The sequence below is a fragment of the Sminthopsis crassicaudata genome, chromosome 5 (genome assembly GCF_048593235.1).
Source record: "Sminthopsis crassicaudata isolate SCR6 chromosome 5, ASM4859323v1, whole genome shotgun sequence".
NCBI classification, from domain to species: Eukaryota; Metazoa; Chordata; class Mammalia; order Dasyuromorphia; family Dasyuridae; genus Sminthopsis; species Sminthopsis crassicaudata.
Window position 1 is genome coordinate 267,950,365 of NC_133621.1, and position 25,064 is coordinate 267,975,428.

The 25,064-nt window shown below is 34.7% G+C and overlaps 1 protein-coding gene across 10 annotated transcripts in view; it reads right to left on the reverse strand.

Annotated features, from left to right (window-relative positions):
• The window catches only part of LOC141544613 (uncharacterized), a 79,011-nt gene that overhangs the window by 28,989 nt on the left and 24,958 nt on the right, over positions 1 to 25,064 (reverse strand). For all 10 annotated transcript variants that reach the window (XM_074271003.1, XM_074271006.1, XM_074271007.1 and 7 more), the window contains exons 5-8: positions 23,089 to 23,226; positions 21,962 to 22,089; positions 7,092 to 7,125; positions 3,295 to 3,364 (exon numbers count right to left, since the gene is read on the reverse strand). In XM_074271003.1, the coding sequence (XP_074127104.1) occupies positions 3,295 to 3,364; positions 7,092 to 7,125; positions 21,962 to 22,089; positions 23,089 to 23,226 (370 nt within the window). The remainder of the gene's footprint in view (positions 1 to 3,294; positions 3,365 to 7,091; positions 7,126 to 21,961; positions 22,090 to 23,088; positions 23,227 to 25,064) is intronic.

The following is a 25,064-nucleotide window of genomic DNA, read 5'->3' on the forward strand; positions in this document are numbered from 1 at the left end:
CATATATTCTATGTATAGTTTGACTTTCAAATCATTTTCTAACAATGTGACTTCCATGACAGCTGAAGATTGACTGTATCTGACACATATCTTTTAATCTCTAAATCTAGCAAAATAGCTCAAAATGAAGAAATGACAATAAAAATATCATTAACTTCATGAAAAATGTTCCAGTTTCCCACCACTGAAAAACTTAAAAATCAACATGTTTATTTTATCACCTTAAGAAGGTGAAAAATTAAAAAGAATAGAGAATTCTGGGAAGATGGAGGAGCAAGTTGGTAAATTTGAAGCTCTCCAGATTTTCCCCACAAATAGAACAAATTTGTGCCTCAGGGCCAACACTGGTGATAGATCAAGATAACTTGGGGCAGGACAGGGCTTCTGATACAATCCAAAAAGCCCCAAGATTGAGGAGTAACTTGTCTGATGTGCAAACACCTCCAGGCAAACTACACAGAAACATCAAGTGGGGAGCCTCTCAGCTAGCTGGATATGGCTGGAGTCTCGGCAGAAACTTTCACTCCACCCCACTCTTTGTCAAATTCGGGTTTGAGTCTAGGAAGACAGAGTGAATCCTGGATGACTGGGAATTCCAGGCTCCACTGTGCTGCAGAGAGAAGGCCCTGGGTAGGAAGAAATCAGCACTTGGTGAAGGTGGAGCTCTTGATTTGGAATTCCTGATCAGAGTGGAGATCTCAAGGGAAGCTTGAGGCACCATCCTCCAATCCTATGATTAGAGATGTTTATACTTCTTATTAAAAAAAAAATGAGCCAGCAAAGTAGACTCCCACCATTAAATCATATTATGGGAATAGAGAAAACCAGAATTCATCTTCAGAGGAGGACATTTTAGTAACAAAAAGCTTCTTCTACCTCAAAGAGTAATGTGAAATGGCCCCCTGCCCAGAGAGAATTTATGGAGGAATTAAAAAAAGAATTCAAACATCAAATGAGAGACATAGAGGAAAAAACTTTAAAAAATAAAAATAAAAAGCCAAACAATGAAAACAAGACGATTATGAAAAAAAAAAGTTAGCCAACTAGCAAAGGAGGGACAGAGTCTCAAAGATGAAATTTGAAAATGAGAATTGGATAAAGGGAAGCCAGTGAAGCTATGAGAAACCAAGAAATAACAAAATAGATTATAAAGAATGAGAAAATAGAAGAAGGTAAAACATCCTATATGAAAACTGAAGAGATGAAGAGCAGATCAAGAAAGAAAATATAGAATAAGCTCACTGTTATAACTTTTTGACAAAAAAATGGACCTTGACACAATAATGCACGAATACAGTCCTGGAGTGATAGGACATGAAGGGAAAAATAGAAATAGAAAAAATCCCTGATCACCACCACAAAAGATTCTTTTTGGAAAATAAACAGGAATATTCTAGTCAAATAGTGAAATCCCCAGATCAAAAAGAAAATTTTGCAAAAAGCAAAAAAAAAAAATCAAAACATTGGAGCTGTTACAATTAGAATTGTGCAAGACTTATCAGCACCTACAATAGAAGACTACAGGTCTACAGGTCCTGGAATCAATCTATCCACAACAGGAAAAAAAATAAAAAGCTATTCCTATGGCCAAAAATATCACATCCAACAAAATTATCTATAATTTTGAATGATAAAAAATGAATATTAAATGAACTTGCAAATTTTCAGGACTTTCTTTCAACCAAACCTGAACTTAACAGAAAATTTAACATATAAGGGACAATATTAAAGAGCAATTTTGAAGAATTCCGCATAGAGAAACTGTTTAAACATCAAAATATTGTTTGGTTTTCCCTGGAAATGTGTACTATGCTTTTAAGATTTACATCAACAGTAAGGTAGCTCAAAGGAAAGACTGGTAGAGGTAAGATAAAAATAGTAATTATGTAATAGAAAGAAAGCATAGAAGAAGAATACAAGCAAGCATTAGAGAGAGGGAAGACTCAGTTCTGAAAACCTACTCACATCAGGAATGGGTTCAACACTACATATATAATATGAAAAGTATAGCACTCTCCAAAAATCTATAAAGAAGTAAGGGTAGTGGGGTGGGCAGATGGGGAAGCAAAGGGTGAGGAAAGAAGACAAGGGAGGGATCCTGGAGTGGGGAGAGGTTAAGTAATAACAAGACAAGTTATAAAACAGAATTTAATTAGAATCAGTAGGGATAGGAAAGTCGTGTGTGTGTGTGTGTGTGTGTGTGTGTGTGTGTGTGTGTGTGTGTCTATATATGTCTACATAAATATATATTTTCTTAATGGTAGCTTTCTTGAGGGTGAGAGGGTAGATGAAAGGAAAGAGTATAGTAAATAAGTTATACGGCAGAGAAAACAATTTACAAAGAAGTAAAGAAAAAATGGATATTCATGAACTTAATTTCTTCTAATAAATATATAATTTCTTTATCTGGTAATTTGTTGATGTATATTTTTAATTCTCCTTGAATTTTTGAAGGGCACATGACAATGTTATCTTTTGCTTTGTTTTATTTTGTTTTGTATTCCTTTTCTGTTTTTATTTTTTTTACTGTTTTTTTCAAATAAAATAAATTTTACAAATAAACAAAATGTCATAGAAAAACAAAAAAAAAAATTTACAAATCGTGGGAAATTCTAATATACCACTAGGAGAACTATAATTGGTCCAGGTGTTTTAGAAAACAATATGTAAGAATCAAAATACTATTTTTTTTTTCCATTGCTAAGAATTCATCCTAAAAAGAGCAAGGACAGGAAAAATAAGAACTATGTGTACAGAAATATTCATAGGTGCTCTATTTGTAATAAAAAATCAGGAGCAACCGGTGCAACCAACTTTTACAGAAAATTAGTATTATTATGGAATGAATCACAGATATGGAGCAAGAAGAGACCTCTAGGAACATCATAATATTATTTATTTTAGAGTGTAAGTCATGGGATTTGAAGCCTGGTTCTCCACTCCAAATCTAAGACTCTTTTCAGTGCATAGTTAAATACAAAGGTAACAAGAAAATATGGAGACTGATAGAGAAATATTAGCAGAATGTAAATTGCATAAAAGTTGGTTTCAGTTAGTTATTCAGAAGAAAAAAAAAAAACACAACAAAACTTAGAGGTGGGGAAACTTGAAAGTCTGATGCAGAAAAAAAGCTTCTTTGCTTTAAAATAATTTGGGTCCTTTTAACTCCATTTGGATCTTTGGTATTAAATAACTAAAGAGATTGTATAGTATGTTTACAATATCTTTTAACAAAACAAAGCACTGTCTAAACTGAAATATGAGTAGAAAAAAAAATCAATAAAGAAACTTTACCTCCATATCAAAACTGAATTCGTTATCTGTGATTAGCTGGAGAATTTTCCATTCTGGTATGTCAGAGTATCTTTCAAAAAGAAACCAAAAATTAGTTCTTTTATTTCCAGAAGTCAATCATGAACAAGAAAACTTTTTAGTTGTTGCAAGGTTCTTTGTTACCCAATGATATGTTACAAAGGATGATTGAATAGAAGATATAATCAACTATTCCTATTCCAAGATTCATTTTGGTAGAGAAGAAAATATTAGTTTAGAAGCTATCAGGGGCTCTTTCCTCCAGAATAATCTCACTTAATTTTTACACTTTTCTAAAGTTGATAAACAAACACAATGGGACATTATAAATTCCCAAATTATTAAAACCTTGGAAATCTATTTGTAATAGCATGTCACTGTTCTCTGTACCTTCCCTTCTAAATTGTGACAATTACCCTCAACAGGTTTCAGCTCTAGATATGAGTTGTATTTGTTGTTCAATCATTTCAGTAGTGTCTTATTCTTTGATCCCATTTGGCATTTGATTGGCATAGGTACTAAAGTGGTTTGCCATTTCTTTCCTCAATTCTTTCACAGATGGGGAAACTCAGGAAAACAGGATTAAGTGAGACTTGCCTGGAATCATAACCAAATAAGTATCTGATCTAGATTAGAACTCAGATGACCCTTCTTGATTCCAAACCCAGGACACAGTGCCCACTGCTTTGCCTAGTTGTCCTTTAGATATGTGAATATATCATGCGTTCCAGTCTCAGTAAGTCTTTATTGTAAAAGTAAATGTTTATCTTCCTTGCTAGAAAAAGTTTTTACAATCCCTGTGGTAATCTACTTTCAAGGAGTTTCAACTCCAGATTTTTCAATTCACTTGCGCTGGAGGGAGAGAGTGGTTGAGTTCAGAATTCAAGTTGGGGTACATTATTTGTCTTTGATTAATGTAGGGAAATTTCAGAGAGAAAATAATGCAGATGAGCAACTGTTATGGGAAAAATTTCTGGGGCACACTTGCTCAATATAACAAAGGGGGGACTTGAATCCAATTTATCTTTATTCCCTGTTCACTAGCACAAAACCATTCTCTTCTCAGCTCCTTAGGATGTGTTAGCACATCTTTCTTTCTCTTTCCTTCTTCCTTTCCTTCTTCCTTTCCTTCTTCCTTTCCTTTCCTTTCCTTTCCTTTTTCCTTTCCTTTTTCCTTTCCTTTTTCCTTTCCTTTTTCCTTTCATTTTTCCTTTCCTTTTTCCTTTCATTTTTCCTTTCCTTTCCTTTCCTTTCCTTTCCTTTCCTTTCCTTTCCTTTCCTTTCCTTTCCTTTCCTTTCCTTTCCTTTCCTTTCCTTTCCTTTCCTTTCCTTTCCTTTCCTTTCTCCTTTCCTTTCCTTTCCTTTCCTTTCCTTTCCTTTCCTTTCCTTTCCTTTCCTTTCCTTTCCTTTCCTTTCCTTTCCTTTCCTTTCCTTTCCTTTCCTTTCCTTTCCTTTCCTTTCCTTTCCTTCCTTCCTTCCTTCCTTCCTTCCTTCCTTCCTTCCTTCCTTCCTTCCTTCCTTCCTTCCTTCATTCCTTTTGCTCTGATACTTTGATACACATGAGCAATCTCCCTTCCTTTCTTCTTAAACTTGAGAACTGACTGCTTATTTGGTCCTGTTTTTTAACATTCTTCTTCCCTTTCTCATTTTTCAGTTGTATTTCATCTCCTTTTCCTCCTCTTTATAGCCTTCACCTTGTCTTCTTTCTTATGTCTTTTCCATCTCCTCAAATCCTCTTTGGGCTCACTTTCTTTTCTTCCTTTAGTTGGAATCTATCTTCTTCAACTCAGCTTCTCAATTTTCACTTCAACTAACTCTACTTTTTACTTAAACTTCTCAAGGCCTCCTGAATTTTTTTATTAACTTCCAAATTTTTATTTTTCTTTCCAGATTCTTAGGGCTTCAAAATCATGTTCCTATTTGCTTCCCCTTAAATTCACATCTAAAAGAGGAATAATATAATACCATTAACAGGAATAATGTAAATGCTGCAACATGTCCATCAACCATAATCCCATAGAAAAAGAGATCAATTTCCTGGGACTATCTTGTTAGCATATCTAAAAGACTGACTCAATTATCTCTTTAGGTATCCTGCAACAACTCCCATAGATACAATGTACATGAGAGTTTGTTCTTACCTAGGCCCCCCCCCCCTTGTTCCCTTCCTAACTCTGTTCTAATGGGCTCTTTTCTCTACAACAAGGACTTACTTCCCTCTGACTTTAAAAAGCCATGTCACTTGAAACATCTTGCTTAATCATATTTGATTTAGCCCCTAAGCTATTTCACATTAATCAATGCCATCCTATGGGGCTGTGAAAATATCTCAGTTGAATTTGTCATATTAGGAACTGCTCTGGGTGCTTTATAGTTCTAATACTTCATTTTTTAAATAAATATAGGAAGAAAGGTTCCAAATGTTCAGCTTCTTGGGATCAGGGGACTCTTCCCACCAATCTCCCGAGACAATCACTCCCAACTTTGCCTCTTTTCTCTTCACCTTCCTCCTTATTTAAGAGAAAAAAATTATCATTTCTTGGAATACTTCATTCTACTTGATCATCTAGAAAGTGGAAAGGCATTTTTCCAGAATTTTCACCTTCTTTTATATTAAGAGTAACTCTTAACACTGACAGCAACAAAGAGCACAGAATCTGTAGGACACTGCAAAATAACATTCTGTGCTGTGGGAAAATGAGCTCACTAAAAGTGAGATACTTAGCAATCTCTGTTTTAGTCATTCCTGTTAATGACCTTTACAACTAATCCTTTGCCATATCTGTTTGCCTTTGTAGGAGCTCCAGAGAAGTGCGTTTTCAAAAGGTTTACTACTTCTCAAGATACAATGCCAACTTGCCCACATCTCTCTAATTGGAAAGAAGAATATTCCTGCCAAAGTCTCAAAGTAAAAATTAGCTCTCTACCATAGTTGTCTACAAGAGTTCCAAGCAGAAACTACTCACCAGACGCTTCCTTCTTCTCTACCATTGCTTCTCTCCTTGCTGAGAAATCTCCAATACCATCTCTTGTCTTAATTTAGGATCCTGGTCCCAGTGACTAACCCCCAGCCCCTGTTGATAACTCCTTGATCTGAGCACTTAGGTAAAACTTCTGCAAGTAGAAGATGATACATATTTGCATTGCAGATGTGATTTAAAAGCCCCCTTCCAGGTGGCTAACATGTGGTGTGGCCATATGGAACATAGCTGGTTCATTCTTCATTCATCAAATACTATTTATTAATAGTTCTATTAGGGTTTTGTGGATAGGAAGTAGGAAGGGGGTAAAAATACAGTGGATTCAACTTCTTCCTTTGTCACATAATGATTTCATGAACCCAAACTAGTCACTTAATCCTTCAGCTTCCTCAGTCAACTATCTATACACAAAACAGTTAATAATCTGATAAATAAGCTTGAATAAACACATGCACACACATACACATAGTGTACATATATGTGTGTATATATACACACACATATGCAATATATGCATAAACATATATACACACATAATAATGTACATATATATATATATATATATATATATGTGCAAATGCACATGTACCTAGTAGGTGTCCAGTAAACCTAATTTGTTGAAAGTTAATTAAGCAAAAACATGAATTAATATGATAGTATAAAAATTCTATAGCATAGTATAGCATAGTATACTATAGTAGTATAAAAATTTTGGATTCATGACAGTCTGCTTTGTCTGAATTGAAAAACCTATTGAAGACTGGACCAAGAAGATTAATCAAAAGCTACAAAGCCTACCTGCTTGTAGAATCTTCTGAAGAACTTTCTTCTGCTATTGTAGAAAAAAGTAAAATACAATTAAAACTTAATATATAAAAATTAATATAAAAGGCATAATTTTAAAGCTATTCTACAATGTATTTTTGAGCAACGCCAATATGATTCAAAGGGAATTGTGATATAGATAAATGTCTTTAAGTTGAATGAGGTGGGTAGAAAGAGGTGGTCTTAAAATATGAGTTATCTGTGAGTGATCTGGTTACATTAATTGCTTCGCACTTTCAGAGCACCATATCTCTAAGCAAATACCATAAATAAAAAGAACAATCTGCTCTAACATGATTAATTTGGGCTTTTTTATGTAAGTAGATTGCAAAGACGATATTGGGAAAGATCGACTTTCTTACCACAGTCCTCACAGATAAAATGTTTGGAAATATAGTACTGCCACATTCAGCATGACATGGCAGAATATTCCCTTTTATAAATCAGAGAAATCCACAGACATTCAGTTTAGCATAACATAACATATTTCTATCTCTTCTCCATGGGCAAGAGATCCAAAACAATGTAACCTGTCTAAAGCTCTATAATCCCTGGAAGAAAGGGATTAATAAGTAGAAAACCAATGTATTTTTTTCTATTCAAGTCTTCTTGGGAAGGGAAACTAAAAATAAAAACAAAAGTAATGATTTACAATGCACATCTATTATTTCTTCTGATCTTTGACTGCAAAATATAGTTTAAAAATATTGTACTGGGCAATAAAATAAGAAATTCTTTTTTTTTTACTACGAACCATGACATGAGTCTAAGGGAAAGAACTAAGAGATAACTATTTCTCCATTTCACTAGGTATATTATTTTGTTATTTAATTCATAAATCATTCTCCAAAATTGAGTTTCTCCAAAACATTGAAAATGATGCTGCCAGATTGCTTTTGAACTAATTATGTCCAAAGGAATATGAGATTTCATTTGTATGGAAATCACAGTGATAAAAATTACCTTCACTGATAAACAGGGAATTTCTCTGCAAATGATATTCTTTTAATTTAATAGTTTTTATTTACCAGATATATGCATGGGGAATTTCACAACATTGACAATTGCGAAACCGTTTTTTCTAATTTTTCCCCTCGTTCCCCCCCACCCCAAAGATGGCAGGTTGGTCAATACATGTTCGATATCTTAAAGTAGAAATTTATACATATATGACACACACACACACACACACACACGACACACGACCAAAAGGTTGTTTTGCAGTCCAAAAAGAATCGGACTTTGAAACAGTGTACAATTAGCCTGTGAAGGAAATATAAAATGCAGGCGGACAAAATTAGAGGGATTGGGAATTCTATGTAGTGGTTCTTATGCTGGGTGTAGCTGGTTCAGTTCATTATTGCTCTATTGGAAGTGATTTGGTTCATCTTATTGTTGAAAATGGCCATATCCATCAGAATTGATCATCATATAGTATTGTTGTGCAAGTATACAACGATCTTCTGGTCCTACTCATTTCACTCAGCATCAGGTCATGTAAATCTATCCAGGCTTTTCTGAAATCATCCTGCTAGTCATTTCTTACACAGCAATCATATTCCATAATATTCATATACCACAATTTATTCAGCCCTTCTCTAATCAATGGGCATCCGCATCCCTTTCCCTTCTTTAAGATCTCTTTGGGATATAAGACCAGAAGTAAAACTGCTGGGTGAAAGGGGATGCACAGTTTGATAACTTTTTGAGCAAAGTTGAAAATTGCTCTCCAGAATGGCTGGATGCATTCACAATTCCAGCAACAATGTGTCAGTGTCCCTGTTTTCCCACATCCCCTTCAACATTCTGCATTATCTTTCCCTGTCATTCTAGCCAATTAGAGATGTGTAGTGGTATCTCAGAGTTGTTTTAATTTGCATTTCTCTGATTAATAATGACATGGAGCATCTTTTCATATAGCTAGAAATAGTTTCAATTTCTTCTTCTGAGAATTGTCTGTTCATATCCTTTGACCATTTATCAATAGGAGAATGGCTTGATTTCTTATAAATTAGAGTCAATTCTCTTTATATTTTGGAAATGAAGCCTTTATTGCAAATGATATTCTTAGTGAATTATTAAGTTGAGGCACTGTGAGGTTAAGCAACTTGTGTAGAGTCAACCAGCTAGGATGTATCAGAAGTGAGTTTTAAACCTATGTCTTCTGACAGTAAAGGACAGCTCTTTAGCCAGTTTACCCAACTGGTTAGGACCTGCAAAAATGTTCACTGTGTCTCCTCAGACTGAGAATTTAGAGTTCCCGCTACTCTCTGATATATTTTAAGTGAAATTTCATTATATAACATAATACATATTGAGTTATCTAATAATGATTTATTTCCATTTAAACATAAATAAGCTAAAAATGTCATTTTATACTATGCAGCCAAAAATGGTATTTCTAGATACTTTCCTGAAGAGTGGAGGGCCTGAAGATATCAACTATGTTCATAAATATCAAAGTAGCTAATGCTTCTCCCTAGGCAGATATTTTAGTATGGTAGTTTTTTAAAACATAAAATCAAAGAGACAAAAAATGCACAAATCTTTGAGCTCTTCCTTCCTTTTGTCACATAAAGCCTCTGAATTGGTTTTCGAGTGACAGAAACCACATATATTTTCAGCAGAAGATACTTTGGAAGAACTTCAGGAAAAGTCGGTCTGAAGAACAGGGGTAGGGTGGAGGTGGCCCAGCAAAGGTACAATACAGGGACTGAGGTCAGAGTGGATTCTGTCCCCTGGAGAAATTTACTGGGAATCTTTTAACTATAATACAAGCTATTCTGTCTTGGTTCAGAAACCACTGGATCAGCAAACAGACTTTTCCTGAAGTTCTTCCAAAATATCTTCTGCTGAAAGACTTTCAACTCAACTTCAGAAGACAAATAATGAGACCCCAAACCCCAGGAAAACAAATGGGTTTAGCCATGCTTACACAGCACTAGATGGAAGACAGCAACCCTGGCCCCAGGAAAGCATGAAACTACTGTTGCCTGTAGAGGAAATTTGAGATAGAGGAAATTTGGGACAATTTCCCTATTGTCCTAAGAGCAGACCAGAACATTTAAAAATGAAAAGCAAAAGAACTCTGACCATAGATAGATTCTATGGAGATAGGGAAGTGCAGACCTCAAACCCTGATGACACTTGAGGCAAAAAGCCATCAGGTCAAGCCTCAAAATGTAAGATAACTTGGTCTGCAACTCTGAAGATTCTCTTAGTAAGAATTATAAATAGATCTTAAAAGAGTTAAAAGGAAAGTGGAGAAAGGAAATGAGAGCTTTAGAAAAAGAACCAGAGATCTTGTTTTAAAAAAAATACTACTTCCCGGGGGGGGGGGGGGCAGAGCCAAGATGGTGGAGAGGATAGATGCTTCATTCTGAACTCCCTTCTACCCTCACTTACTATATACCTAATTCAGCCTCAGAAATCATGCTTGACTGGTAGGATTCCCAAATATTGGGAGTACAACACTTTGCCAGCCAAAGATTACTTGGAACTTCGCCAGATAAAGTCTGTCTTGATCGGGTAGGAGGAGTCCAGAGCAGCCAGGGAGTCAGAACACGGAGGCTTGCCCATGCTGAGTGGACCCGGAGCACAGTGTGATCCCTGTGGGTGGAGAATTTGCATGGAGGACTCTACCACACATTGTCTGCTCTGCTTTAATTGAAAAGCAGTAGATCAACAGAGAAGTTACACAAACACCAAAAGTAGCATATACGCCAAAACACCAGAGTTTAACAGGACCTGACCATACCCACCCAGCACCAGGAGTGACCCAGCACAACCCCAGTACAGCTGTTCAGCCATAGTCTACCAGAACAGAGACACTTCTGCTGCTCAACCGCTTGTCCCAAGGCAGCCACTAATGGGGCTCTGCCCAGGGCACACTTCCTGCCCAGTGGGGTACTTCCAAAGAAAATCACACTACTGCATAGCAGGGTTCTGCCCAAGACACTCATAATTTCTGCACAGTGGGGGCTCTGCCCAGGGCAGTAAGACTTTGCAGCAGAATGTCCACTCTTCAAGCCTGTTTTTGCAGGACAGTTACTGTCTATCTGTCCCTGTTTTGCAGAGGAAGCTGAGAACCTCCTTGCCCTGAAGCCAGACACTAAGGGCTTTAAAAAAAATGAATAAAAAAGCCAAGCTAGCTTTAACTATAGATAGCTTCTATACAGAAATAGAGCAGATTTCTAACCCTAAGGAGACTAATAGAAGAAAATTTCCAGAAAAAAAAAAACAAAAACAAAAACAAAGGGGGATATAACCTGATCCCCATCAGACAAGTTCAACTGGAAGAAATCAGAAAATATCCTAAAACAGAGCTAGAAGAAAAATGGATAAAAAAAAAGAGAAGCTCTGCAAAAGAGCATGAGAAATGCATATAACTCATTAAAAGAAAGATTTGATAAAGTGGAAAAAGAAAACAACTTCCTGAAATGTGAAATGGAAAAGGTAAGGGACTCCCAGGTAAACAGAATTTGTGAATTGGAAAAGGTAAAGAAGTCCCAGGAAAGTAAGATTTGTTCATTGGAAAAATGAAAATAACTCATTAAAAACAAAACAAAACAAAACAAAACAAACAAACAAAAAAAAAATGAGTGAAATGGAAAAAATTCCATAGAGCAAAACAAGTCATTTAAAAACTCAATTGGACATATAGAAAAAGAAGGGAAAAAAGTTAATGAAGCTAATAACTTATTAAAAATAAGAACTGATTTGATTAAAAATCAGAACTGATCAGAATTGAATGTAAACTGCTTGCATTATTATCTTTCTACCCAGGTTACTTATACCTTTGGAATCCAATTATTACCATGCGACAAGAAAATTGGATTTACACACATATATTATATCTAGGTTATGCTGTAGTACATTTAATATTCATGGAATTGCCTGTCATCTAGGGGAGGGAGTAGAGGCAGGGAGGGAGGGAGGGGAAAATTTGGAAAAATGAATACAGGGATAATGTAAAAAAATATATATATTCATGCATATGTACTATGAAAAAATTATATTTATAAAATTAATTTAAAAACTCAGAATTGAAAAAACAGAAATGAATGATTATTTGAGACATCAAGAATCAGTCAAGAAAAAACAAAAAAATGAAAAAAATAGAAAAAAATGTTAAATATCTATGTGGAAAAATAAGAGACCTGGAAAATAGATCTAGGACACATAATCTAAGGATAATTGGAATCTCTGAAAAGCATGATGAGCAAAAAGAGCCTAGACACTATTTTTCAGAAAATCCTCCAAGAGAACTGCCTCACATGTAAGAGAATCAGAAGGTAAAATAGGCATTGAAACCCCAAATGAAAACGTCAAGTAATAACGTGGCTAAATTTCAGAACTGTCAGACTTAGGAAAAAATGTTACAAGCAGCCAGAAAAAAAAAAAAAAAAAAAAAAAAAAAAAAAAACAATACCAAGGAGCGACAATATAGGATAACTCAGAATCTAGCAGCTTCCACATTAAAGGATCAAAGGGCCTGGAATCTCAGCTTCTGAAAGTCAAAAAGACTTGGAATGCAGCCAAGAATAAACTACCCAGCTAAGCTGCACATTTTCTTCCAGGGAAGAAGATAGATATTCAATGAAACAAGTGAATTCCATTTATTCCTAATGAAAAAATAAATAAATAAATAGAGCTAAACAAAAAATTTAACCTCCCAATAGGAGAACCATAAAAGATAAAAAGAACTCTTTTTTTTTGTTATAGGCATACATAAAGAGCATTTGTATAATTTGGTTTTACTGTTATAATATTTAAAAAATTGGAAAATAAAAGTGGAAAGGGGATTTTATCAGAAAAGGGAAAAGGGGAGATAAAAAGAGGGAAATTACATCACACAAAGAGGCAAAGGAAACCTATTATATCTGAGGGAATTAAGGGAGAGGGAGGTACATCGTACTCTCATCAGATTTGGCTCAAAGAGAAAATATTAGACATATTTGGTTTACAGAGAAACTTCTCTCACCCCATTGAAATGTGGGAGATGAAAAGGGAGAAGGAAAGGAGTAAACTAAATAGAAGGGAATACAGAAAAAAAAAATAAGACAAAATTAAAGGAAAGGAGGAGGGACTGAAAGGGGATGGGAGGGATTCTAAAAAGGGAGAGCGGCATGAGGCAAGTGGTGCCCTAAGTTTAATACTGGGGACATGGGTAAAGAGGGAAAGGAAAAGGAAAGTATAATCTGGGGATAATAAGATGGCAGAAAATACAGAATTAGTACTTTTAACTGTAAATGTGAATGTGATGAATTCTCCCATAAAGTGGAGTCTGATGCACACTGCATCAAAAGCCAGAATCCTTCAATATATGGTTTGCAGGAAACACATTTAAAGCAGGGTAATACATACAGAGTCAAGGTAAAAGGCTGTAGGAGAATCTATTCATTATGCTTCAGGTGAATTCAGAATAGCAGGGCTAGCCATTTTCAGATCAAGAAAAGCAAAATATTATCTAATTAAAAGAAATAAGGAAGGAAAGTACATCTTGCAAAAGAGTAGCATAGACAATGAAGCAGTATCAATACTAAACATATATGCACCAAGTAGTGAATATATATTGTGCATATATGGTGCCCCAAGATCTCCTAAAGGAGAAGTTGAAAGAGTTGGAAGAAAAAATACACAGCAAACTATAATAGTTGGAGAACTCAACCTTGCACTTTCAGAATTAGATAAATCAAACCACAAAACAAATAAGAAAGAAGTTAAAGAGGTAAATATTGGTAATATTGGAAAAGTTAGATATGACAGATCTTTTGAGAAAACTGAATAGAGACAGGAAGGAGTATACTTTCTTCTCAGCAGTTCATGGAACTTCTACAAAAATTGACCATATATTGGGACATAAAGACCTCAAAATTAAATGCAGAAAGTTAGAAATAGTAAATTCATTCTTTTTAGATCACAATGAAAAAACTACATTCAACAAAAAGCTAGGGCTAAACAAAAAAGTAATTGGAAACTAAATAATCTCATCCTAAGGAATGAATGGGTCAAATCATAGACACAATAATTTCACTCAAGAGAATGACGACAATGAGACAACATACCAAAATTTGTGGGATGCAGCCACAGTGGTAATAAGGGAAAATTTTATATCTCTAGAGGCTTACTTGAATAAAATAGAGAAAGAAGATCAATGAATTGGGTTTACTACTTAAAAAGTTAGAAAAAGAGCAAATTAACCCTCCCATCAAATATTAACTTGGAATACTAAAATGAAAATGAAAATAAAATTGAATATAAAAAAACTTTTAAATTAATAAATAAAACTTGAGAGTTTGTTTTATGAAAAAAAACGATAAAATTGATAAACCTTTGGTAAATTTGATTAGAAAAAGGAAAGAAAGTGGGGCAGAGCCAAGATGGCACAGAAGATACACATGCATTTCTAAGCTCCCTTTTACCATCAATACCAACTAGTGAAATCAGCTTCAAAAATAATGCTGGACTGATAAAAACCACAAGGATTAGAAGCACAACTTACCAGAAAAAGAGAATCTGGAATTTTAACAGAAAAGGTCGGTTCTAAGAGGAGGAAAAAAAGCACCGGCACAGACAGGGTTGGACTAAGGGCTAGCACATTGAGTCAAATGGGCTGGGGAGAACTCTGGGATCAGAGAAGCCACTGAGATAGAGGAATCTGGCATAGGCTGATAGCTCCACTCTGCTTGTAAAATGGCACATAAGAAGAGAAATCAAAGCCACTTTAAAGTAAAAATCCAGAAAATATAATCACCCCAAACCAGAAGTTACCTAACACTAATCTCATTATGGTGTGCAGCCCCCTTCTGCTGTCTGGGGCTTTTCCTTAGGGCAGTTAAGAATGTGAACAGCAGGGGACACAGCCTGGGGCAGCCTGTAATCCTCATAGTGTGGGGCTCAGCCTGAGGTAGTGGAATTCTCACAGTAGTGAAACTTCAGCAGCAGTGGAACTCCCACAGCAGCAGAACCCCTGCAACAGCAAGTGTGCTTTCTGAGCAGAGATGTCCAGTTTAAGAGCAGGGGCTTTTTGTGTCAGCTGGTAATATTTACGGCCCTATGGGAGGCTTTGCCTGGGGTTTGTGACGCTTTTACTGTTCAGCCTCTAGTCTCAGGGCAGTTGCTAGGTGACATAGTGTGGGTCCTTCAATGGGCACTCCTTGCTGCAGCCCTGCTAACCACCTCTGAGTCATTTCTGTTGGGAGGAAGAGAACTCTCTCCCAGAGTTCTCTCTTAGCCCAGTCAAAGGATTGCTGCATCCTATCAACTGTCTGGGAGAAAGCTGGTAAATTTCATACAAAAGAGCAGACCCCCACAGAGTTTTAAGAATGAGTAAGAAACTGAAGAGAATGATTGACACATTCTATACTGAGAAAGAGCTGGTATCCAACCCCAAGGAAGCTAACAGCAAACACTCTCCAGATAACAGCCTAAAAGGGAATGATACATGCCCGTCAACACATAATCCTCTCCTAGAAGAGACTGGTCAAAAGTTAAGAGATTTTGAAGAAAAATGGGGAAAGGAAAGAGAAGCTATGATAGAGAATAACAACGTCCTGAAATTTGAGTTGGAAAAAAATACAGAATTCACAGGAGGTGCAGGGAAACAAAATTTTGTGAATTAGAAAAGATTAACAAAAAACAGGAAAGTAAGATTTCTGAATTGGAGAAGATAAAAAAAATCCTTAAAAAGTAGTGTTTGTGATGTGGAAAAAGAAAATAACTCACTAAAAAAATAGTGAAATGGAAAAAAATTCAACTGAGCAAAATAATTCATTTAAAAGCTCAATTGGACCCATACAAAAAGAACTAAAAATTTGAAGAAAATGACTCATTAAAAATCAGAACTGAACAAATAGAAATGAATGATTCATTGAGAAATCAAGAATCAGTCAAACAAAACAAAACAAAACAAAAAAATAAATAAATGAAAAGCTGGAGAATAACATCAAATATTTACTGGGAAAATCTATAGACTTGGAAAATAGATCTAGGAGAGATAATCTGAGGATCATTGGACTTACTGAAAATTATGATGAAAAAAAGAGCCCAGATTCTATTTTACAGGAAATCATCAACGAGAATTATCCAGAGATAATAGGAACAGAAGGGAAAATAGGCGATGAAAGGATTCCTCGAACATCTTCTGAAAAAGACCCTAAAAAAAGAACATTGTGGCTAAGCTGCCAAACTACCAAACTAAGGAAAAAATATTGCAAGTAGCAAGGAAAAAAAAATTCATATCAAGATTCCACAATAAGGATCACTCAAGACCTGGGTGCCTCCACATTAAAGGATCGTAGGGCCTAGAACCTGATATTCTGAAAGTCAAAAGAACTAGTATTGCAACCAATAATAAACTATCCAACTAAGTTTAGCATTTTCTTCCATGGAAGAAGATGGACATTTAATGAAACAGAGGAATTCCATTTGTTTCTAAGGAAAAAAAAAAAAAAAAAACAGATTTAAACAAAAAATTTGATCTACATCCACAAGTCTCAAGAGAAGCAAAAAAAAAAAAAAAGGTAAAAAGCACTCTTGAGAACTGTATCTCTGTTGTGGATACAAAGTCCACATGGATAATTTAATTTTACTGATATAACATGAAAAAGAAGTAGTAAAGGGAAGGAGATAGTATCATAAAATGGGAAAGGAAAGATAAAAAGAAGGAATCTAAATCCCAGGAGGAGGCATAGAAAATTTACCACATCTGAGGGAACTTAGAGAGGGGGAGAAATATTGTATAAATCTTACTCTCATCAGAGTAGGCTCAAAGAGTAAATAATTGACATATTTGTTTTTCACAGAATTCTCTCTCACCTCATTAAAAGTGCGGAGAGGAAAAAGGAAAAGAAAAAGAGGAATAAGGGAAGGGTACAAGAAAGGAGAAGGGACTTAAAAAGAGGGGGGAGGGATACTTAAAAGGGAGGGCTATGCATCACAAGTGGGGTCCATAAATTCAATACTGGGTAAAGGTTTCAGGGGGACAAGGGGGAAAAAAAAGCATAATCAGGGAATAATATGATGGCAGGAAATACAGAATTAGTAATTTTAACTCTAAATGTGAATGGCATGAACTCTCCCATTAAACTGAGGCAGATAGCAGACTGGATCAAATGTCAGAACCCTACAATATGTTGTTTACAGGAAACACATTTAAAGGAGGGAGATACATACAGAGTAAAGGTAAAAGGTTGGAAAAGAATCTATTATGTTTCAGGTGAAGCCAAAAAAGCAGGGCTAGCCATCCTTATCTCAGATCAAGCAAAAGCAGAAATTGATCCAATTAAAAGAGATAAGGAAGGAAACCATATCCTGCTAAAAGGTAGCATAGATAATGAAACCATATCAATACTAAACATATATGCACCAAATGGTATGCCATCTGACTTCCTAAAGGAGAAGTTAAGAGAGTTGCAAAAAAAATTAAACAGCAAATCTATAATAGTGAGAGACCTTAACCTTGCACTCTCAGAATTAGATAAATCAAACCATAAAAAAAATAAGAAAGGAATTAAAGAGGTAAATGGAACATTAGAAAAACTAGGTATGATAGATCTTTGGAGAAAACTGAATGGTGATAGAAAGGAGTATACTTTTTTCTCAGCAGTTCATGGAACCAATACAAAAATTGACCATATATTGGGACGTAAAAATCTCAAAATTTAATGCAGGAAGGCAGAAATAGTAAATGCCTTCATCTCAGATCACAATGCAATAAAAACTACATTCAACAAGAAGTTAGGGGCAAATAGACCAAAAAGTAATTTGAAACTAAATAATCTCATCTTAAAAATGACTAGGTAAAACAGCAAATTATAGAAAAAAATAATAATTTCACACAAGATAATGACAATGATGAGACATCATACCAAAATTTGTGGGATGCAGCAAAAGAGGTGATAAGGGGAAATGCCATGTCTTTAGAGGCTTACTTGAATAAGAGAGAGAAAGAGAAGATCAATAAATTGGGCCTGCAACTTGAAAAGCTAGAAAAGGACCAAAATAAACCCCCCAACCAAACACTAAACTTGAAATTCTAAAATTAAAAGGAGAAATCAATAATATTGAAAGTAGTGGGCAGGTAGGTGGCCCAGTGGATAGAGCACCAGCCTTGAATTCAGGAGGACCTGAGTTTAAATCTGGCCTCAGACATTTAACATTTCCTAGCTGTGTGACCCTGGGCCAGTCACTTAACCCCAGCCTCAGGAAAAAAAATAAGAAAAAAAACAAAAAAATGAAAAAAAAAAATCTATTGAATTAATAAATAAAACTAAGAGTTGGTTTTATGTAAAAGCTAATAAAATAGATAGACCTTTGGTAAATCTGATTAGAAAAAGGAAAGGGAAAACTTAAATTGTTAGTCTTACAAATGAAAAGAGGGATCTTTCCACCAATGAAGAGGAAATTAGAGAAATAATAAGGAGTTACTTTCCCCAACTTTAAATGGATGACTACCTCCAAAAATATAGGCTTCCTAGATTAAGAGAAGGAGGAGGTAAACTGCTTAAATAGTCCCAACCAAAAACTAAACTTGAAATTCTAAAATTAAAAGGAGAAATCAATAATATTGAAAATAGTGGGCAGCTAGGTGGCCCAGTGGATAGAGCACCAGCCTTGAGTTCAAATCTGGCCTCAGACATTTGACACTTCCTAGCTGTGTGACCCTGGATAAGTCACTGAACCCCAGCCTCAGTAAAAAAATAAAGAAAGAAAAAAAAAAAAAGAAAGAAAAAAACCCCTTTTAATTGATAAATAAAACTAAGAGTTGGTTTTATGAAAAAGCTAATAAAATAGATAAAACTTTGTTAAATCTGATTAGAAAAAGGAAAGGGAAAACAAATTGTTCGTCTTAAAAATGAAAAGGGGGATTTTTCCACCAACGAAGAGGAAATTAGAGAAATAATAAGGAGTTACCTTGCCCAATTTTAAATGGATGACTACCTCCAATAATATAGGCTTCCTAGATTAACAGAGGAGGAGGTAAACTGCTTAAATAGTCCCATTTAAGAAAAAAGAAATAGAACAAGCTATTACTCAACTCCCCAAGAAAAAATCCCCAGGACCAGATGGGTTTACATGTGAATTCTACCAAACATTTAAAAAACAAGTAGCCCCAATGTTATATAAATTATTTGAAAAAATAGAGGATGAAGGAGTCCTACCAAACTCTTTATATGACACAGACATGTCACTGATGATACTAAACGAGGTAGGTTGAAAACTGAGAAAGAAAACTATAGACCAATCTCCTTAATGAATATTGATGCTAAAATCTTAAATAAGATATTAGCAAAAAGACTTCAGAAAATCATCCCCAGAATAATACACTATGATCAAGTAGGATTTATACAAGGAATGGAATGCAGGGCTGGTTTAATATTAGGAAAACTATTAGGAAAACTATTAGTATAATTGACCATATTAATAATCAAATTTTAAAAAAGCTTATGATCATCTCAATAGATGCAAAAAAAAGCATTTGATAAAATATAACATCCATTCCTACTACAAACACTTGAGAGAATAGGAATAAATGGACTATTCCTTAAAATAGCCATGAGCCTATACTTAAGACCATCAGTAAGCATACTAGGTAATGGAGATAAACTGGAACCTTTCCTAGTAAGATCAGGAGTGAAAAAGGTTGCCCACTATCACCATTACTATTCAATATTGTATTAGAAATGCTAGCCACGGCAATAAGATTCAAGAAAGAGATTAAAGGAATAAGAGTAGGTAATGAAGAAATCAAACTATCACTCTTTGCAGATGGTTTGATGGTATAGTTAGAGAACCAAAGAGATTCTAATAAAAAGTTATTGGAATTCACAACTTTAGCAAATTTGCTGAATACAAAATAAATCCACATAATTTTCCAGCATTTTTATACACCACCAACAAAATGAAACAGCAAGAGATACAAAGAGAAATTCCATTCCAAACAACTGTCAAGACTATAAAATATTTGGGAATCCATCTACCAAAGAAAAGTCAGGAATTATATGAGCAAAATTACGAAACACTTGCCACAAAAATAAAGTCAGATTTAAATAATTGGAAAGACATTAAGTGCTCTTGGATAGACCGAGCGAATGTAATAAAGATGACAATGCTCCCCAAACTAATCTATTTATTTAGTGCTATACCAATCAGACTCCCAAGAAACTATTTTAATGACCTAGAAAAAATAACAACAGAAATTATATGGAACAATAAGAGGTCGAGAATTTCAAGAGAAGTAATGAAAAAAAATTAAATGAAGTTGGTCTAGCTGTACCTGATCTAGAACTATATTATAAAACAACAGTCATTAAAACCATTTGGTATTGGCTAAGAAATAGACTAGTCGATCAGGGGAAAAGATTGGGTACACAGGACAAAATAGGGTACAACTATAGAAATCTAGATTTTGACAAACCCAAAGACACCAACATTTGGGATAAGAATTCATTATTTGAAAAAAAAAAAAAACTGTTGGGAATACTGGAAATTAGTATGGCAAAAATTAGATATGGACCCACACTTAACACCATATACCAAGATAAGAACAAAATGGGTCCATGATTTAGGCATAAAGAATGAGATCATAAAGAGATTAGAGGAACTGGGGATAGTCTACCTTTCAGACCTGTGGAGGACAAAGAAATTTATGACCAAAGGAGAACTAGAGATCATTATTGATCACAAAATAGAAGATTTTGATTACATCAAATTAAAAAGCATTTGTACAAACAAAACTAATGCAAACAAGATTAGAAGGGAAGTAACAAATTGGGAAAATATATGGAGGGCTGTGAAAAGCAAGTGGTGTTCACAAGTTTAATACTGGGTAGGGGGGTAAGAGGGAAGGAAAGGTTAAAAACATAAGCAGAGGTTAACAGGATGGCAAGCAATATAGAATTAGTCATTCTAACCATAAATGTGAATGGGATAAACTCCCTTGTAAAGAGGAATCAGTGAGTAGACTAGATTAAAAGTCAGAATCCTACTATAAGTTGTTTACAGGAAATACACCTGAAACAGGGTAATGCATTCAAACTAAAAGTAAAGGAATCTACTATGCTTCAGGTAAAGCCAAAAAAGCAGGGGTAGCCATCATCATCTCAGATCAAGTAAAAACAAAAATTGATTGAATTAAAAGAGATAAGGAAGGGCATTATATCCTGCTAAAGGGCAGCATCAATAATGAAGCCGTATCAATATTAAACATATACTCACCCAGTGGTGCAGCATCTAAATTCTTAAAAGAGAAAATAAGGGAGCTGAAAGAAGAAATAGACAGCAAAACTATAATAGTGGGAGATCTCAACCTTGCACTCTCAGAATTAGATAAACCAAACCATAAAATAAATAAGAAAGAAGCCAAACAGGTAAATAGAATACTAGAAAAGTTTGATATGATAGATCTTTGGCGAATTTCATTCAATTTATATTAAATCATAAGAAATGGTATCATTTATTTACCCCACATTTAAGCGTAAAAACATTATATTATCAAATGTAATATTTAATGTTTTAAGTGTTAAAGAGTTTTCACTTTTGGTTAAGTTATTTGGTTATTTTGGTTTAACATATGTAGAATAATTTGGTTAAACATTTATAAAATAATTTGGAAGTCAGAAAATTGATAGTGTAGCCTAACATTTATTGGGGAGATAAAGCAGATAAAAGTGACACAAACATTGCTTTGTAGTTTCAGGGTAGTAGACCTACAATTTGGTAATTAATTCATTAACCAAAGATAAAAAAGTTTCTATTATTTTAAAATAGAGAATGTATGAATTTTAAGATAGCGCTTATTTTTTAATTAACTATTTATTTGGGTTTATCAGTAGTTCTACCTTTTTTGTACAGGAATGGTACACTGAAAGCAAATCCAAAACCAGAAGGTTGCTCTGAACAGCTGATTTGGGATGTAGAGGGCTTATTACAGTCTTTCTGATTTTCAATTTGTTGATAATAAGTAAGTCTAAAAAAAAAGTAAACAAAATAAGTCTGCATCACCCAAATAAAATAATATATGCAACAAATCTTTATGTATCTCAAATATTAGACACTTTTAATATTTTTATTGTTTTAATAAAGTCTTTAATAAAGCAATACTAATCATTCAACTGAGATGTAATACATTTGTCTTCAGAGTCACAGTACTATAGAATTGTAGGCTTAAAACTGAAAAGGCTTATTAAGGGCATTAAGGGTAATCTTTTTATCAGTTAAATAACTAAATCCCAGAAAGGATCCAGTTGTCCAGACAAGTTGTCCACACACAGTGAGAGGGATGATCTTTCCCCAGGACTTCTGACACCAAATTGAGCATATTTACCCCTACAAACTGCCTGTGAATACTTAATGTTGGCCATTAACATATAGGATTCTTTTTCATTAGCACTCACATGAAGATATCCAAGATATAATGTGATTTTCCCTAAACCTTAACTTTAGGTCTCTTACAAGTGAGAGATGTCTGCAAGACATTAAAAAAGAAATAAACAACAACAAAACCCACTGCCTCTATCAATGTACACAATTATTATTATATTATATAATTTGTGAAGATCAAATACGAAAATGTAAGTAAAACATTGGAAAATCTTAAAAACACTATTAAAATGGCAGTTATTATCATTATTACTTCTGAAAATTCTGATATCAGACTTGTGTGGTTCTAGCTCATATCTTTTTTGCCCGTGTTGTACTCAACTTCGATAATTTGAGTTGGTCATTTGCTCAATTTCTTCTTAGGATCCTTAAGTATGAAACAGAGGTCTATCCTCAAGAGGTTGCCTGTTTGCCCAGGGCTATTCTGAACATGTGGCAGTTGGAAGAGCTGGAATTTTCCAGGGACTTTGCCAGACAGTTGTTACATTATGCAAGTATAAAAACCATATTCACTTTCGATTTTATGGAGGAAAAATTCTTTTAGATGCAGTTACATAAAGACATTTAGAATTATGTTAGCACTTACAGAGGATAATCATATTGCTGAGCATACTGCTCAGCTGTCCATCCATACACATCTTGGATAGTGGGATCAGCATTATGGTGGAGAAGCAGAGTGACCAAATCTGATGATTCCTGAGTGACAGCAATCATAAGGGCCGTTCTAGAATAACAAAGAAACAATTCATTTTTAAAACTTTAAACTAATCACATTTAATCATGTTTCTAGATATACTTCAATAAGAAGATATCTCATATCATTTAGTCTTAATACACATATGCAACATGAACATATAGTGATGGAGAGGAGTATTTTGATTACTCAAGTGCAGCATTAGAAATGACAATGAAAACCAGACAGAAAGATGGAAAAGAGAACTTTTTTGTCCCCTTCCAATTTTAGTAGGGATTGTGAAATTAATCATAATTTAAAAAAAGAGAGATTGTGTCAATGTTCCTTGGGTGACAAAATTAAGGCAATTCAGTTTGTTTACTGGCCTGAAAAGTAAAGTGGAAGCTCTTTGAAAGGGGTAGCTAGATGGCACAATGGATAGAAACCCAGCCCTGAAGTTAGGAGGACCTGAGTTCAAATTTGGGCTCAGACACTTAACATTTCCTAGCTGTGACACCCTGGGCAAGTCAGTAGCCCCAGTTGCCTCAGACAAAAAAACAAACAAACAAACAAACAAAAACAATTAGAAACAATCTTATCAATTCCATTAAATTCTTACTCCAGTGCCCTATCATAATGTAGAAGTGACAATTGGTTGTCTAAAGCAAAATCAGATGAAGCTCTTTTATGTCTTAACTTTCTGAAAGTCTTTGAACATGAATACAGCAATGAACTTTCTTGTTTAGGGGAACACTTATGTAAATTTAGAAGAATTAATTGCCAGAAAGAGAGCACCAATTGATTTGGAGAAAGATCATTAACTCACAAAGTCAACTTATTAAAATTCTTAAGGAGCTGAACAAGTGGAAAGAATATCTATGTTGATGAAAACACAAATGTTTTCTGAAATACTTCTGAAGTACTGAGCTTATTGTATGCTGGATGATATATGGGTTTTTGATAAGCTAGTACTGATGAAAGATAGTACTATCCCTTGACTACTTAGTCATAAATGACAAAACAGCTTGATTCTGTTAAAGGTTCAGTTAGTGCAAGAAAAATCCTCACTGATGAAATCATAGATTTAAAAAGAAAAACTATTTATTTTGAAATATTAATAAGCTCTTTCTAGCAGATAGAAATATTAATTCTCTTTTTTCTCTGATCCTAACTCTCTAATATCAGATCTAAGAAAGGAGGAAAAAGTATGTTTGGATGGGAATTAAAAGATAATGAGAGATATTGAAACTGATGGAATCATAAACTTTAGTATTAGTAGTTAATATTATCATATGTCTAAAAAGGTGTGTTTTGTTTTGTTTTTTATTTTTATTAACATTGTGTTCAGCAGTCAAGATCGGGAAGTAAATAATAAATCATTTTGAGTCTTCCACATTAATCTCCAAACAACATAAAATTGCTCCCCAATGAAACTTCTATAATAGCAGAACCATCAAAAGGATGGAGTGAAACTATCTGTGAGTTTAAGAATCTTGGAAGATTGGCAGGAAAGATCTCCCTAGAATAAATGGGAAATGCAGTCCAGAACAAGAAGCATCTCAGGAAACTTACATCAGGTTCCACCTCAGCAAACCAGCAGTAGATTCTGAGTGTCAGCTCAGAGAATTAGGCAAAAGCTAACACCAGCACCTCCCATGTACCTCCATGTTGGCATGGCCAGGGGAACAGGCAAACTTCAGCTCCGAGTTTTTAGGATAGCTCCCTGGTAAACAAGAAACCCCCAGGGGCCAGAACTCATGTGTTTCAGTGTAGCCCTAGGAAAAGAGGTCAATTTCAAACCTAGAGGTACTTAAGCACACAGGCAGCCACAAGTGGTTAAACTGCTACTTGCTTCAGTGTATCTCTGGAAAAGTGCAGAAAAAGCCTTA